Raw genomic sequence first — 15166 nt, 5'->3', positions numbered from 1 at the left:
TTTTGTTTTTCATGATTCCATAATTTTTTCCTCAGAATGAGTGATTCCATATTTTTTTTCCCTCTGCTTGGTCTAAAAAAGTAACCGTTACTGACTGCCACAATTTTTTTTCCTGATTTCTTATAGTGTTTCTTAAAGCCAGAAAGTTGTCATTTGAAATTACTTTAGTTTTGTGTCATGTCTGTGATCTGCTTTTTTTCTACAAAATTAAACACCTGAATGAACATCCTCCGAGGCCGGTGATTCCATAATTTTTGCCAGGGGTTGTATATATATATATATATATATATATATATATATATATATATATATATATATATATATATATATCCATTTCTGCATTTAAGGCCTGCAACTACTTCCAAAACATTTGGGATAGGTGTCATTTCTGGCTTGTAACAAGGTTAAAAAATCAAATAATGATGTTATTTCAAACATATGATTGTAATCGTGATTTGATACAGAAGCAATATCCATGAAAAGCTGAGTTTTTGAGGAGCAAAGATGAGCAGAGGATCTCCAGTTTGTCAACAAATGCGTGAGAAAATTAATGAAATGTTAAAAACAGTATCCTTCAAAAAAAAAAAAATGGGAAAGGATTTGCAAATTCTTCTCTCTATAGTGCAAAATATCATTAAATGATTCAAGGAATATGAAGGAATTTCATTGCATCAAGGGCAATTCCTCAGGTAGCGCTGCACCAACAACTATTATTCACCAACAGCTGATATAACCATATGGGCAAGGGATTACTTTGGGAAACCTTTGAAAAGCACCAAAATATGGAATTACATTCATAAATGCCACTTAAAAGTTTACTCTGCAAAAAAGAAGCCTTATACTGACCAATTTTATTCACTTTATATATGCTTCCCTTAGGCAGTATTATTAGACGGTATTGCTTAAATTTTCATTGTTACGCAGATGATACCCAGCTTTATCTATCCATGAAGCCAGAGGACACACACCAATTAGCTAAACTGCAGGATTGTCTTACAGACATAAAGACATGGAGACCTCTAATTTCCTGCTTTTAAACTCAGATAAAACTGAAGTTATTGTACTTGGCCCCACAAATCTTAGAAACATGGTGTCTAACCAGATCCTTACTCTGGATGGCATTACCCTGACCTCTAGTAATACTGTGAGAAATCTTGGAGTCATTTTTGATCAGGATATGTCATTCAAAGCGCATATTAAACAAATATGTAGGACTGCTTTTTTGCATTTACGCAATATCTCTAAAATCAGAAAGGTCTTGTCTCAGAGTGATGCTGAAAAACTAATTCATGCATTTATTTCCTCTAGGCTGGACTATTGTAATTCATTATTATCAGGTTGTCCAAAAGTTCCCTAAAAAGCCTTCAGTTAATTCAAAATGCTGCAGCTAGAGTGCTGACGGGGACTAGAAGGAGAGAGCATATCTCACCCATATTGGCCTCTCTTCATTGGCTTCCTGTTAATTCTAGAATAGAATTTAAAATTCTTCTTCTTACTTATAAGGTTTTGAATAATCAGGTCCCATCTTATCTTAGGGACCTCGTAGTACCATATCACCCCAATAGAGCGCTTCGCTCTCAGACTGCAGGCTTACTTGTAGTTCCTAGGGTTTGTAAGAGTAGAATGGGAGGCAGAGCCTTCAGCTTTCAGGCTCCTCTCCTGTGGAACCAGCTCCCAATTCAGATCAGGGAGACAGACACCCTCTCTACTTTTAGGATTAGGCTTAAAACTTTCCTTTTTGCTAAAGCTTATAGTTAGGGCTGGATCAGGTGACCCTGAACCATCCCTTAGTTATGCTGCTATAGACGTAGACTGCTGGGGGGTTCCCATGATGCACTGTTTCTTTCTCTTTTTGCTCTGTATGCACCACTCTGCATTTAATCATTAGTGATCGATCTCTGCTCCCCTCCACAGCATGTCTTTTTCCTGGTTCTCTCCCTCAGCCCCAACCAGTCCCAGCAGAAGACTGCCCCTCCCTGAGCCTGGTTCTGCTGGAGGTTTCTTCCTGTTAAAAGGGAGTTTTTCCTTCCCACTGTAGCCAAGTGCTTGCTCACAGGGGGTCGTTTTGACCGTTGGGGTTTTACATCATTATTGTATGGCCTTGCCTTACAATATAAAGCGCCTTGGGGCAACTGTTTGTTGTGATTTGGCACTATATAAAAAAAAATTGATTGATTGATTGATTGATTGACCTTGTCCAGAAGTGGGTTTGACTTCTCTGGACTGAAGGGCATCGAGGTTGGGTCATCACACAGTGTAACTATATATTGTGGCAGGGAAAAATTAGCAAGATATTTTGGAAAGAAATGGATGTTTGTGTGCTCCAGACCAAAGTAAAAAATCACGATCCAGACTATTGCCAAGAACAAGTCCAAAGGTCTGGTTCTGTCATGGTATGGGATTGTGTTACTGCCCTTGGTAAAAAATAATTTACACATCTCTGATTGTAACATTAATGCAGAAATGCAAAACCACATTCTGCACACATTACAAAATCATGGCTGAGTGTACAGATAATGGACTGACCTGCCTGCAGTACTGATCGATCCAGAACAGAGAATGTGTGGAGAATTTGGTAATGAAAAGTGGGAAAATGACACTGTACTGTTTCACAGCTTAATACATGTTTATAGGAAGAATGCGACAAAATAATAACTGAAACACTGCAACGCTTTTTATCCTCAATGCTAAAATGTCTAAGTGTTGTGAGAAGGAATGACAACATTAAAAAGTGGTAAATGTTTTAGCGTCCCATCTTTTTTTTTCTGGAATGTGTTGCAGGCCTTAAATGCAAGAATGGATGTAAATGAAGTTGACCAGCGTAAACATTAAATATTCTGGTTTCATACTGTACAATGAAATCACTGTGTTTCAGGGTTTTGTTTTGTTTTTTGTTTTGTTTTTTTGTTTTTTGTTTTTGTTTTTTTTTTGTTTTTTTTTTCCCATACTGTTCCAAATTTTTCTGATTTGCTGGTGAACATATAAAAAGGAAAGGCCGTTAGGAGAACTGATATTTGTTTCAATTTCCCTCGGGGTTGTTCTGCTGTATCAACTGTGTTTCTTCCAAAACATTGCAGAGAACAAACGAGATTAACCCTTAAGTGTTAAAAGTAAAGTTACTCATAAACCGTCACTTTAAAAAGATCTTAGATCTTTTCCTACCCATCTGTAAATATCTGCTATATTCACACACATACACACAAAAGTATTTGATTTGTTTCAGATTGGTGTACTTGTACTCGCCTAAAACTCTTCAAATCAATGCTCTATTTAGGGAACAAAGGGATCATGCCAGGATACGCCTGCCTGGATCTGGGTCTGAAGAGAGGGTTACTGTGTTTTTCTTGCAATTTTCGACTCTAATGATGCACTTATGTTGCCCGCTCTTCCCTTTTTCTCACACCTTACCTACTTAAGGAGGAAATCTTGATTGGTAAGTGGATGCTATCCGCAGCTTTAGGGATTTACTATAGGTCGCTGCAGGCTAATTACTCTCTTCTTACAGGAGAAAGAGCACAGTCATCTGTCCTATTCTGGGGTCTTACATAGTTAGACTGATGGGATCTCTCTCTTTGTCTGCAGTCCTTTTCATTTCTACATAATTCCCATTTTTGTGATGTTTGTTCAATGTTCTATAAATGAGACTTCAGTGAGTCCGTCCTTTACTCTTTTTCTCTTCACTCCAGATAGAGCCACTAGGAGATCTTTTCACACATACTTTTCTTCTCTACTTTTTTGTTCTTCTTTTCACAAATGGCTTCAGTTGAGATTTACTTTTGCAGATTTCTGTTTGTTTACTTTTCATTAAACAACTTAAGAATTTCCTCATGAGGTTAATGGCATGCTTCAAATTTGCATGATGTCTTTATCTTTCAAAATTTACTGTCCCAACAAAGAAAGAGAGAGGAAAAAAGAAATTTGTGTTCATGATGGTGTATGTGCCTTAGAGTTTTCACAGTGCATCAAAGCAGGTTGATGACTCACGTGCACCTCGTTTTCAGCTGTGGCCCATTTGTCTGTTTGCAGATCTCGTCATCAAAACGTGGAAGCAAAGTTTTTCACAGAAAAGCAGCTCGCCATCGCGCTTTGTCGAGCCAGTCTGAAGGGCCGCGTGATTACGATTCTGGCAATGACACTTCTTCACCTCCATCAAGCAAAACTGGGGTTTCTCACGCAAGCGTGAGGGAAAATAAGAAGAGCGTGTGCCAGCGCCTGGCCTCACCGGAGAAGATGACGTTTGCTCAAAGAGACAATGCCTCGGATTCAGGAAACTCCGTGACCAGCTATGCTTCCTTGTGCAAACCATACGGCGAGGATGGCTTGTCTGCCACGTTGTTCAATGGTTTCAGTGGCAAAAGGTTCGTAACAGCTTACCTCCCCAAACCACACTTATTCAGGAGACAACAAGCTGTTTATTTCCTCATACCTGCAGTCTCTCCATCCTCACTTTCAGCAAGAAGACTGTATTTTTCTTAAAGAAAAAAGTATGGCTACGTTTCAGGCTTTGTAACTCAAAGCCTTTGTTGTCTTTGCAGAGGGCAAATAACCTTGGGGTGTCGGGGGGAGGTTGTGAGATCTCCAAAGCCCTCCAGCTGTTCACAGAGGATGAGTGAGGCATCTGGACGGCATTTGAAAGCACGGTCATCCAGCAGCAGGAGCAGATCCTCAGGGAGTTCCAGATGCTCTGGACACTACTCTCGTAGTCTGTCAATGTCATCTTGCAGGTGGGTTTACTGTATTTCTTTAATGGAGTTGTGACCATATATATTAGGACAATAATGTTGCTGTTTTAATGTTGCTGTCACAGTGCGAGATAGTCAAAAGCAAACAATGAATATGATCTTGTGGCCCACAGTCATGAATATCTGAGTTAGCTGAACAGTGTAGGAATTAAACTACGTAGCTTGTGTCTGTGGATGTCCCATTTTTAAGGAATAAGTAATTGGACAGTTGACCTATGACATTTTGTCAGAGGGCACGTGATTGGTTGCATGTCTTTATCGCTGCCACCAGGAAGCAGTGACTTTTGAAGTGACAGACATAATTATAAAACCTTGTATCTCCTTCAGATTTGCCATGGTGTGTTGGTAGCTTAGTCAGTTTTCAAAGATGCTCTGCTTTAGGCATATTAACCATCAAGTGTCAGTGAAGATTCTTAGTCATTCAGGAATGAGATCTCCAGATATTTGTCCTGTGACGGGGTCTGCTGAATCCCACCCGGTAGTTTCATGCGGTGAGCAAACTCAACGACTGACAGAAGACGGACCTTAAATACAGATTTTATTATAAAAAATGCCTATACTGATGAACAGAGTCAATTAAGACAGCGTTGGGGTCTTGAAGCAGGCGTCACATGCACCGCTGCAAACAAGAGCCCCGACATTAGGCTAGGCTGTTCTTAAGCCTGCACCCAGCCCCAGGTGGGTGGGTCTTGCCCTGTCGTGTGGATCAGTGGAGTTATGTGATTGGCTGCAAATAGTGGTGCGTTGACGTGGTAAGTGGGTGACGTGCTCGTTTTGTTTGTTCAGGCAGCATGTATTATATCAAATCTTTGTGATGAATGTGTTTGTGTCAGCGTGATAAGCAACAACGGAATGTTCCATGGTTCAGAGGTTTGTCCCAGACAGATATGAAGCACTTGGTTTCATCAGTTTAGAGTGCATGCAAATGAAGACATTTGGGCATGCGTCATGACTGTACATAAAGCAGTCAGGTCAAATCCAGTTTGTAACATTAAGTGGTCTGAGGACATTTGGATGTGCTTCATGGAACATTACAACACCTATCTCCTAATTTTTAAAAATTGAGGTGTTTTTAAAACTTTCTTTCAAGAAGTGTCTCTTAAGATGAGCGATGAAATGTTTTCAAAACCAACAAGACATCTAGTTGCTGTAGTGTAGGATAACCTATGGTACAATACCCTGTGGTTGCCATCAAGGTTGGGTAGGATTACTTTGAAAGAAAACATGTGGATTACATGTATGTATGTACATACATTTGGATTACTTGTAATCTGATTACTTTTGGATTACATTTTAAACTAATCCTACCCAACCTTGGTTGCCATAGTATTATAATCACTCACATGTAGCTCACTTTGTAATAATATTCCTTGAATGAGTTTCTCCAGATGATTAAAGTTTGGAGCAAATCAGTCAAAGGTCAAAATACTTCCCAGGATATCTCCACAACTAATAGGCCTAGACATAGATGATTTGTATCTTACTGTAGACCAACCAGTAAATCATTTATAATTAAATGACATGAGTGAATAAAACTAAGGTCGACTGGCGCCAGCACTATGCCCAGATACTGATGATGAAGCAAATGAGATGCTATGACTACCCATGGATGGGACGCCAGACCACTGCAGGTTACTTCCCCAGCCAAGGCAAGTACCCTTGTACAGCTGGGTGGACTGGGACTATGCAGATAAAGTGTCTTGTCCAAGGACACAGACAGCCAGAAGCATACACCTTGAATCCAACTATAGGTTGGTAGTTCAGCTCCTGTGCCACAGAGACACCTGCTCTGATTTGATCTGAAATGATAACATCACAAAGGTGCCATGATATGATGTCATAATTCTCCAAAAATACATTTTCCCAGATACCTCCACAATCAGTAGGTCTAGAGAGGTGATCCAAAGTATAATGATCAGATAATTACTTGTCATTATGTGGTATAAGTAAGGTCATGATGGCATCATCATGAATGATGTCAGTATAGTCCAAAAAACATGCTCATTATGTGCAGTGAACAAGTGAGCTGAAGAGCTTATTTAGGAGATTGGAAGAAGGACAGAAGCCATGCTGACTTGAATGTTTACTGCTGCTCTCTCTGCACAGCCTAGTTAATCATAAATGTGTGAAGTGACTCAAATTCCCCTGAGCCATTTAAGAATTCCTAGCAAACAGCATGACCTGCTCCAAGGAACTGGAAGTCTTGACAAACTACCAAACATGAGCTGAAAGGATCGAAACACCTGCCATTTCTTGGGAAGGTAGCGGTGATCCACAGGACTAATTTATGGAGGACATGAGGAGCTAAATGAACCAAATCTTTTAAGAGAATAGTTGTATGTGTAAATTGAGTGGATTTTGTTATCACTGCTGTGAAACAGCTTATGAGCCACCTGTCCAATAGTGACTTTTGGTCCTTCAAACAATGAGAAACAATACATAATAAAAATTGTTCCAATTCCTACAGTGGTTACCCAATTTGGATGTATTTATCCTTCACGACAGGCTAATTGGCTTGTTCACATTTATTATTTATTTATCATTCTAATATGCCGTGACCAAGCCCCAATGTCTGGTGCTGATAAGTGAAGCCAAAGAAGAAATGAAAAAGCTTGCAGTTCCTTTAATGGCCACTTGAGGTTGGCTCCACAAGTGAGACAGAAGATGCCCATGTTAAAATCTTCAACTTTAGTTGGGGATTGAAACTTTTGGAGGTGTTCGTAAAGCTGTTAGTGATTTTCCAGTTTTGCAGGGATTTGAAATGAGGATCCTCTTCTTATGAGCCCACCGCTTTAACCGTGCAACTATCACCTCCTTGCAAATAAAGTCATGAATAATTTGAGGTATGGGGGTTTTTTGTTTGTTTGTTTGGTTTTATTTATTTTTTTTATTTTTTTATTTTTTTATTTTTTTGAGTGTACCAGTGAGAGGAGTCTTGTCTCTAACTGCTAGCTGCTGTGGACTCAACTGTGTTTGCCCTCTCAGAGTAATTTATTACAAATTATCTGAGATAATATGGCTGTTAATTGTCCTAATGGTCCATCAAAGACATCGCTGCTCCAGTATTTTCATTGAGTGAAATTTTTGTCCTATTTAGTGTGTATGTTAGCACCTTTAGTACCAATTATCAGGCACCAATCTCTTGATATCACAGTTACTGTGAAACATGTCAAACATAAATTTTAAAACCTCCACCCAAATCCACCATCCAGTCCACAAATATATGCATTAATCAAACACCCCAACTAAAGTTAGCCTGTTAGCCTTAGCTTGTTTGGGAACTCCAAGATGGGGTATGTGTTTGGTCTTCATTCATTCCAACTAGGTCACACCAGTCTTGCCCACGGTCCAGTTCTTTGGCCTGGAGTTAGAGCCAGGCACTTCCAGGATGTGGACATGTGGATCCGCTCCATTTGAGCTTCAAATCCACATCACTGACTGCCAAGATGCTTTGAAATGATAATTACCGCTTTCTCAATCACAGCTCTTATTGGCGCTCACCAGCTTATTCTGCTGATTTGAGAGAACGTGACAGCATGTCCAGTATGAGGTCCAGAAGAAGCTGCTCTAAATACAGCGCTGACAGGTGAACTTTTCTCATGAGTCCCCTTCACCGGCGGAACACCGGAACAAAAGCACTGCTAATAATTAAACATCTTCCCTTGTTTCTGTCTGCCCAGACTACGAGACAGAAAGAGAGCATCGATTTCCAGAGAAAGGGATATAAAGTATACACATAAGGTCACTGGGAAGAGGCAAAGACGCAAATCCTACTCCCCTATGAAGAAAAGGCGGAGAGATTCGCCAAGCCATCTGGAAGCACGCCGAATCACAAGGTACTGCTTTTGTAGCAGGGTTATTTATATCTACAGTAAACAGGTTTTTTGTTTAAAGGCAGCAAGATGTAACACAGGTTTCATCCTGCGCCATCTCAGTGTCAAAAAAATGCCCCAAACCTGAAATGTTTCTCATGTTTTAATGAGCTGTGTCCCTTAAAATAACATCCTGATGATAACCGTCAGATTTAAGCCACTACAAGTGCTAAGTGAACAGATGGTGAACACAGCCAGCCTAAACTGAGAAATACGAGGTCTGTCCATAAAGTAACGGTCCTTTTTATTTTTTTTAAAACTATATGGATTTCATTCATATGTTTTTACGTCAGACATGCTTGAACCCTCGTGCGCATACGTGAGTTTTTCCACGCCTGTTGGTGACGTCATTCGCCTGTGAGCACGCCTTGTGGAAGGAGTGATCCCGTCCCCTCGTCGGATTTTCATTGTCTGGAAATGGCGGAATGAAAAGGACTTTTTTTCCATCAGAATTTTTTCAGAAGCTGTTAGAGACTGGCACCTGGAAACCATTCGAAAAATTTATCTGGCTTTTGGTGAAAATTTTATGGGCTTCACAGAGAATAAGGACTTTAACTACAGCTTTAAGGACCCCTTTAAGGACCCCTTTAAGGACGTTCGGTGTGCCGCGCTCCGAGCTGCGACGTCGCGGCACAAACCACCGGCCCATTTCTAAGCTGATGGCTCTGTGGATACGAGACCGTCGTGTGCTCTTTCTCTGGTTATCACAAGAGCTGGACATCAGCCATTTTCCGGCAGATTTCACTTTTAACAAGAGATTTTGTCATGGAAAGCCGCACAGAGGCTTCACGCGTCACGACCGATTTGCTGATGAAGCGAGACAAAGGAACACCTCCGTTTTGGAGTGTTAGAGGACAAGTTGGGACATGTGCAGCTCTCCACAAGTTCTCTTATTCTCACTCGACTGGTAAGCACTGAAAGCCGAGATAGGCATGTCCCAACTTGTCCTCTAACACTCCGAAACGGAGGTGTTCCTTTGTCTCGCTTCATCAGCAAATCGGTCGTGACGCATGAAGCCTCCGCGCGGTTTTCCATGACAAAATCTCTTGTTAAAAGTGAAATCTGCCGGAAAATGGCTGACGTCCAGCTCTTGTGATAACCAGAGAAAGAGCACACGACGGTCTCGTATCCACAGAGCCATCAGCTTAGAAATGATCCAGTGATTTGTGCCGCGACGTCACAGCTCGGAGCGCAGCGCACCGACCGTCCTTAAAGGGGTCCTTAAAGTTGTAGTTAAAGTCCTTATTCTCTGTGAAGCCCGTAAAATTTTCACCAAAAGCCAGATAAATTTTTCGAATGGTTTCCAGGTGCCAGTCTCTAACAGCTTCTGAAAAAATTCTGATGGAAAAAAGTCCTTTTCATTCCGCCATTTCCAGACAATGAAAATCCAACGAGGGGGCGGGACCACTCCTTCCACAAGGCGTGCTCACAGGCGAATGACGTCACCGACAGGCGTGGAAAAACTCACGCATGTGCACGAGGGTTCAAGCATGTCTGACGTAAAAACATATGAATGAAATCCATATAGTTTTTAAAAAAAATAAAAGGACCGTTACTTTATGGACACACCACGTATATAAACCAAGACAAGATGATCCACAGCTTTAAAGTCATTTCCCGCATTTAGTTAGATTCTATGTTATTTCAATTCATAATGCTCTCTGATATCAATCAATCAATTTTATTTATATAGCGCCAAATCACAACAAACAGTTGCCCCAAGGCGCTTTATATTGTAAGGCAAGGCCATACAGTAATTACGTAAAAACCCCAACGGTCAAAACGACCCCCTGTGAGCAAGCACTTGGCGACAGTGGGAAGAAAAAACTCCCTTTTAACAGGAAGAAACCTCCAGCAGAACCAGGCTCAGGGAGGGGCAGTCTTCTGCTGGGACTGGTTGGGGCTGAGGGAGAGAATCAGGAAAAAGACATGCTGTGGAGGGGAGCAGAGATCAATCACTAATGATTAAATGCAGAGTGGCGCATACAGAGCAAAAAGAGAAAGAAACACTCAGTGCATCATGGGAACCCCCCAGCAGTCTAAGTCTATAGCAGCATAACTAAGGGATGGTTCAGGGTCACCTGATCCAGCCCTAACTATAAGCTTTAGCAAAAAGGAAAGTTTTAAGCCTAATCTTAAAAGTAGAGAGGGTGTCTGTCTCCCTGATCTGAATTGGGAGCTGGTTCCACAGGAGAGGAGCCTGAAAGCTGACGGCTCCTATTTTTCTCCTATATGAGAAAAAACAAAATACGTTGATGGCTAGCAAGGTACGGTTGGCTAATTAACGGCTAAATTAATGGTAGCTCATCTAGCTATAGTTAGCTTACTTTTGTGATTTACACTTTTATTTTACATAGTGTAGATTTTTAATGGTTCTTCAGTTTATGGGTTCTTTAATAGATATCAACAGATAGCATCTAAGTTTAGGGTTTCCATTAGACAGCATATAGATATGTATTTTGTCTTCCTATAGTAAGCTAGCAGGGTGAATTTTAGATAGATACCTAAAATATATTACATCATAGCTTCTGTTTCTATAATAAAATAACCATATTTATAGGTTAGCCTACTAGCTATAATTTAATTTTACAACAAGTCTACAGACTAGGTAAACGTATACTACAATCTTCTCCTGTATGAATATTTACTGTAGGTTTTAGAAGCTGACTCCTATAATATTATGTAGTAACTATATTTCTTGTATATGTTGTTTACTACCCTGGTTGTGTAAATATCACTTATATACATGCTGTCCATTTTCTTGAGCCGCTTAGGTGGGTAGGGAGGGTTCCCATGGGATATAAAAGCTTTTCAACCTACCATTCCTGGTTCTCAAGACCAGGCACCTAAGTGGCTTGACTCCACTCTTGTTTTTTTTTTATATTTAGATATACTTTAGTATACACTAGTAGAGTTCCACCTTAGAATTGGAATGTATTATAGAAGACATACCTTACTGAATTTTCATAAACCCACAAAAAATACTACCAAAAAAAAACAAAAAAACAAAAAAACAACAACAGTAAATACAGATGTGGACTTGATGGTGTGGCGCTCTTACTTCATAGTTTCACCACACCATATTAATCAAAAGACAGTGGCTGGCCACAAAAAAAGGTGATACGGTTCTGTAAAACACTGTTCTATCTCGTCCAATCCCATATGGAACCAGGATGGAACTCTTACTCTTTGTACATAAAAAAATATAGATGAGTGAGTGAGTTAGTCCATCCCAGCCAGCTTGGGCAAACAATAACTCAGAAACAATACATGTGTTTATCTTGCAGCTCACTAAATTAAAAAGAACACATTTAAAGGATAAACTTATTACTTTGTGAATAACTTTGATGTGCTAGAAGATTCACCCCAAGAACAACGTCTGGGAAAAAGGGTATTATTGCAAAGCAGAATTATGGTTGGCTGCACCAATTTAATAGTGCCTCAATGGGACATCACAATGTTGCCATTAATACTACTCAGTTGATATGTTGGCTTAAAATTCTTTGTTTTAAGTAGTATTAATCTGTATTAAATAAATAAAGTTTTAGCATTTGTTAAGGTCACAGCCTGTTGGCTTACCAATAACAACTCCTTCAGTTGAGTTATTCAGACGTTAACTATCATTTGCTCGTTCATGCTTGGTAGTCACATCCTTCATGACTAACAACCTCCAATCAGATTCATACAGATGCCATAGTATGCAAATAATAATTAATTCAAAATTGTTTTATTAGTGTGATAAAAAAAACAATAGTACATAAAATACACACATCATGAACAAGTACATGCATAAAAAAATTGTCAAGAGATAAAATTGATAGAAATATAAACATCATCAAAAACTAAAAAAATCTCCAAACAAAATTATAAAAAATTGGCCTGAAAATGCTAAATAAAACAACACCCGAAAGTACAATCCATGACCTGAACAACCACACCACATACATACATACACAAATACAGATTTTTTTAAAAATACAAACATTTAAAACCGGATTCATAAAAATTGTCATAATTAGCTTAAAATGAAATAACTTCAGGTGAGAGAATCACATTACAGGTATTCACCTGTTTGAAAAGAAATAATTCCTGATATTACACGTACTTCTTCCAAATTCAAGCGTAAAAACAAATAATGAATGTTTATGAGTGTAATGAGATGAAAGACAGAATCTACCATCCAACTTGGCTTTGCCTCATTGAATGGTACAGCCCGTCTTTCAGTGAATGAAAATCTTCTTTTCATTGCACAAATGGAAAAATTCATTATTTGTTTTATATGACACCTAAATAGACTTGTGTCATTTTGGTATTTTATTTCACATTAGACAGATACTTCTCGGATCAGGAAGTGGACAGCAGCAGGGTGCAGAGGCATCTGTGCCAACCGTGCCGTTGACTCTATCCCAACAGGGTGACTGCTGACACACCGCTGAGCTTATCAAGTGCCACGGAGGAACTCAGCGGTGTGTGTGTGTGTGTGTGTGTGTGTGTGTGTGTGTGTGTTGTGTGTGTGTGTGGTGTGTGTGTGTGTGTGTGTGTGTGTGTGTGTGTGTGTGTGTGTGTGTGTGTGTGTGTGTGTGTGTGTAAGCACATGCCTGCTTTCTTCCTTCCACTGAAAAATCATGAAAAGAATTGCTTCTACAACCCTGGATTTAGTGTCTTTATATCATGGTAGCATTTTTGGAAAAAAGGTTATTTGGAGTAAGTCAATGAAGCAAAACATATGCAACAAAAAAATGCACAGTACATAGAACCAAAATGCGCGGTGCATGATGTCAGTCATACAATAGGACAAATAATTAATGTCACATAACATACAATCCATCAATCAAATTGCAAGGATCTAGTTAGTTGACATATAATTAGGGAATAACCCTGTTGCTAACGTGTCGCCAGTAAAATGGATATTTGCGACCGTATAACTGCAATGCATTAGACACAAGGGGGTTATTCCCATTTTAATCCAATTTCCATCATTTGCATGGTTTATTTTTTCTGTAGGTAATTCAGTCGGCTTACCATGAGGCAGCGTCGCTCCAACAGCAGTCAGGGCGCGGAGTAATCCATGAAATGTGAAAATCCATCAAAAGGGAAACGGTAATTCTGTATCAGAATCCACATCAATACTTTTGTATGGTCGCTTAACTTCACCCATTTCAGCAGCGGCGGCATCGTTGCTACACGACTTTCTCTCACTCTCAGCTAACAGCGCTAACAGCTAGCAGCGCACGCGGCCGGTGTTCTGTCGAATTGTGCATCTCATTGCATAAATTGACAGTTCTGCATCCCGACAATACTGCGCATGCGCAGTTGCGCAGAGGACAGGAATGATATTCGACAGGAATGACATCTCGTCAGAAAACCAGTCAAGACACGAAGTAATATATCCAAATGTGAAACGGTCAAATATTTTGCCACCATTACCCCAATATTATACGGTCTGAAATCTCTCAGGATTAATCAATCATATTTGTGGAAAAAAATGCAATTGGATTAGAATAATCAATAATACAAGAATTTCCACTGACACACTGCCAAATGACCTGTTATTTTGACAGTCCAAGGTCGACCTGTGCAATAATCATGCTGTTTAATCAGCATATGGACAGGCCCCATCTGCCATGTGGCTGGTTTATCTTAGTAAAGGTGAATTGATCACGATCATGAACTTTAACAAATTGTCAACAATTGTCACAGAAACAAAAGTGTGACTTTTGAACCAGTCATATGATCTGCATTGGAAACCATCCTTTGTATCATTTTTGGACACAGTGACAACCTGTTTTGTGGTTTCAGTAACTTCACAGAGTTCATTTCGTTGGTTCTCCACAGTGCCAGAAAGCGACCAATCCCTTATTTCCGACCCAGTCCTTCCTCAAGCAGTCGATCCACCAGTGTGTCATCATGGAGCAGCCTCTTCACTCGCAGCCGCAGCCCGATCCACAGCCTCAGCAGGAGTCGGAGCAGGAGCCGGGGCCACAGCTACTCCTCCTACAGAAGCTACAGTCGCAGTTCATCCTGGAACTCCATCTTTGGAACACGCAGTCGGAGTAGGAGCCACGGTTCGTTGAACAAACGTAGCAAAAAACGCCGCAGGCATTAGGATTTTAGAGGACATCAAAGAAGTGAAACAGGAGTGATGCTCCCAAATGAGAGCGAGAATAACGGCCGTTGAAGCAGTCCAGTGTTCAGCCGGCCTCGCTCCACTTTGATGCTTGAGTGGAAAATATCCCAGCAGGGGTCTAACAATGTCTTTTACTGAAGAAGTCTTGTTTGCTCCACTGGAGACCGAATGTCTTTTTGTCTGTTTCTTTTATTCATGTACAACGTCTTGCATCCACAGTGACAGTGGCCTCACACTGTTTACCCCATACTTTTATTCCTGCATACCTCCCGTTAAATTATTTTCAATAAATTCTTTAAAATAAGTTAACAGCTATTTAAAATGGATGCTCCAGGAAATGGTGTGCAGATGCAGGCAAAGACATTTGTTGCTGGTTGGCTTTAACACATAGGTCTCTTGGATTTGGCGTGTCTGTAGGTAGCGAT

General features: G+C 40.2%; 1 protein-coding gene across 1 annotated transcript in view; it reads left to right on the top strand.

The window, feature by feature from the left end:
- srrm4 (serine/arginine repetitive matrix 4) overlaps positions 1-14844 on the top strand; it is a 227973-nt gene extending 213129 nt beyond the window's left edge. The window contains exons 9-13 of the mRNA XM_034170863.1: positions 4027-4358; positions 4536-4724; positions 8227-8328; positions 8423-8578; positions 14450-14844. Of these exons, the coding sequence (XP_034026754.1) occupies positions 4027-4358; positions 4536-4724; positions 8227-8328; positions 8423-8578; positions 14450-14720 (1050 nt within the window). The 3' untranslated portion in view covers positions 14721-14844. The remainder of the gene's footprint in view (positions 1-4026; positions 4359-4535; positions 4725-8226; positions 8329-8422; positions 8579-14449) is intronic.
- The last annotated feature ends 322 nt before the right edge of the window (positions 14845-15166 follow it).

This window comes from Thalassophryne amazonica, chromosome 5 (genome assembly GCF_902500255.1).
Source record: "Thalassophryne amazonica chromosome 5, fThaAma1.1, whole genome shotgun sequence".
NCBI lineage: Eukaryota > Metazoa > Chordata > Actinopteri > Batrachoidiformes > Batrachoididae > Thalassophryne > Thalassophryne amazonica.
This window is presented reverse-complemented; position numbering and strand designations above follow the sequence as displayed.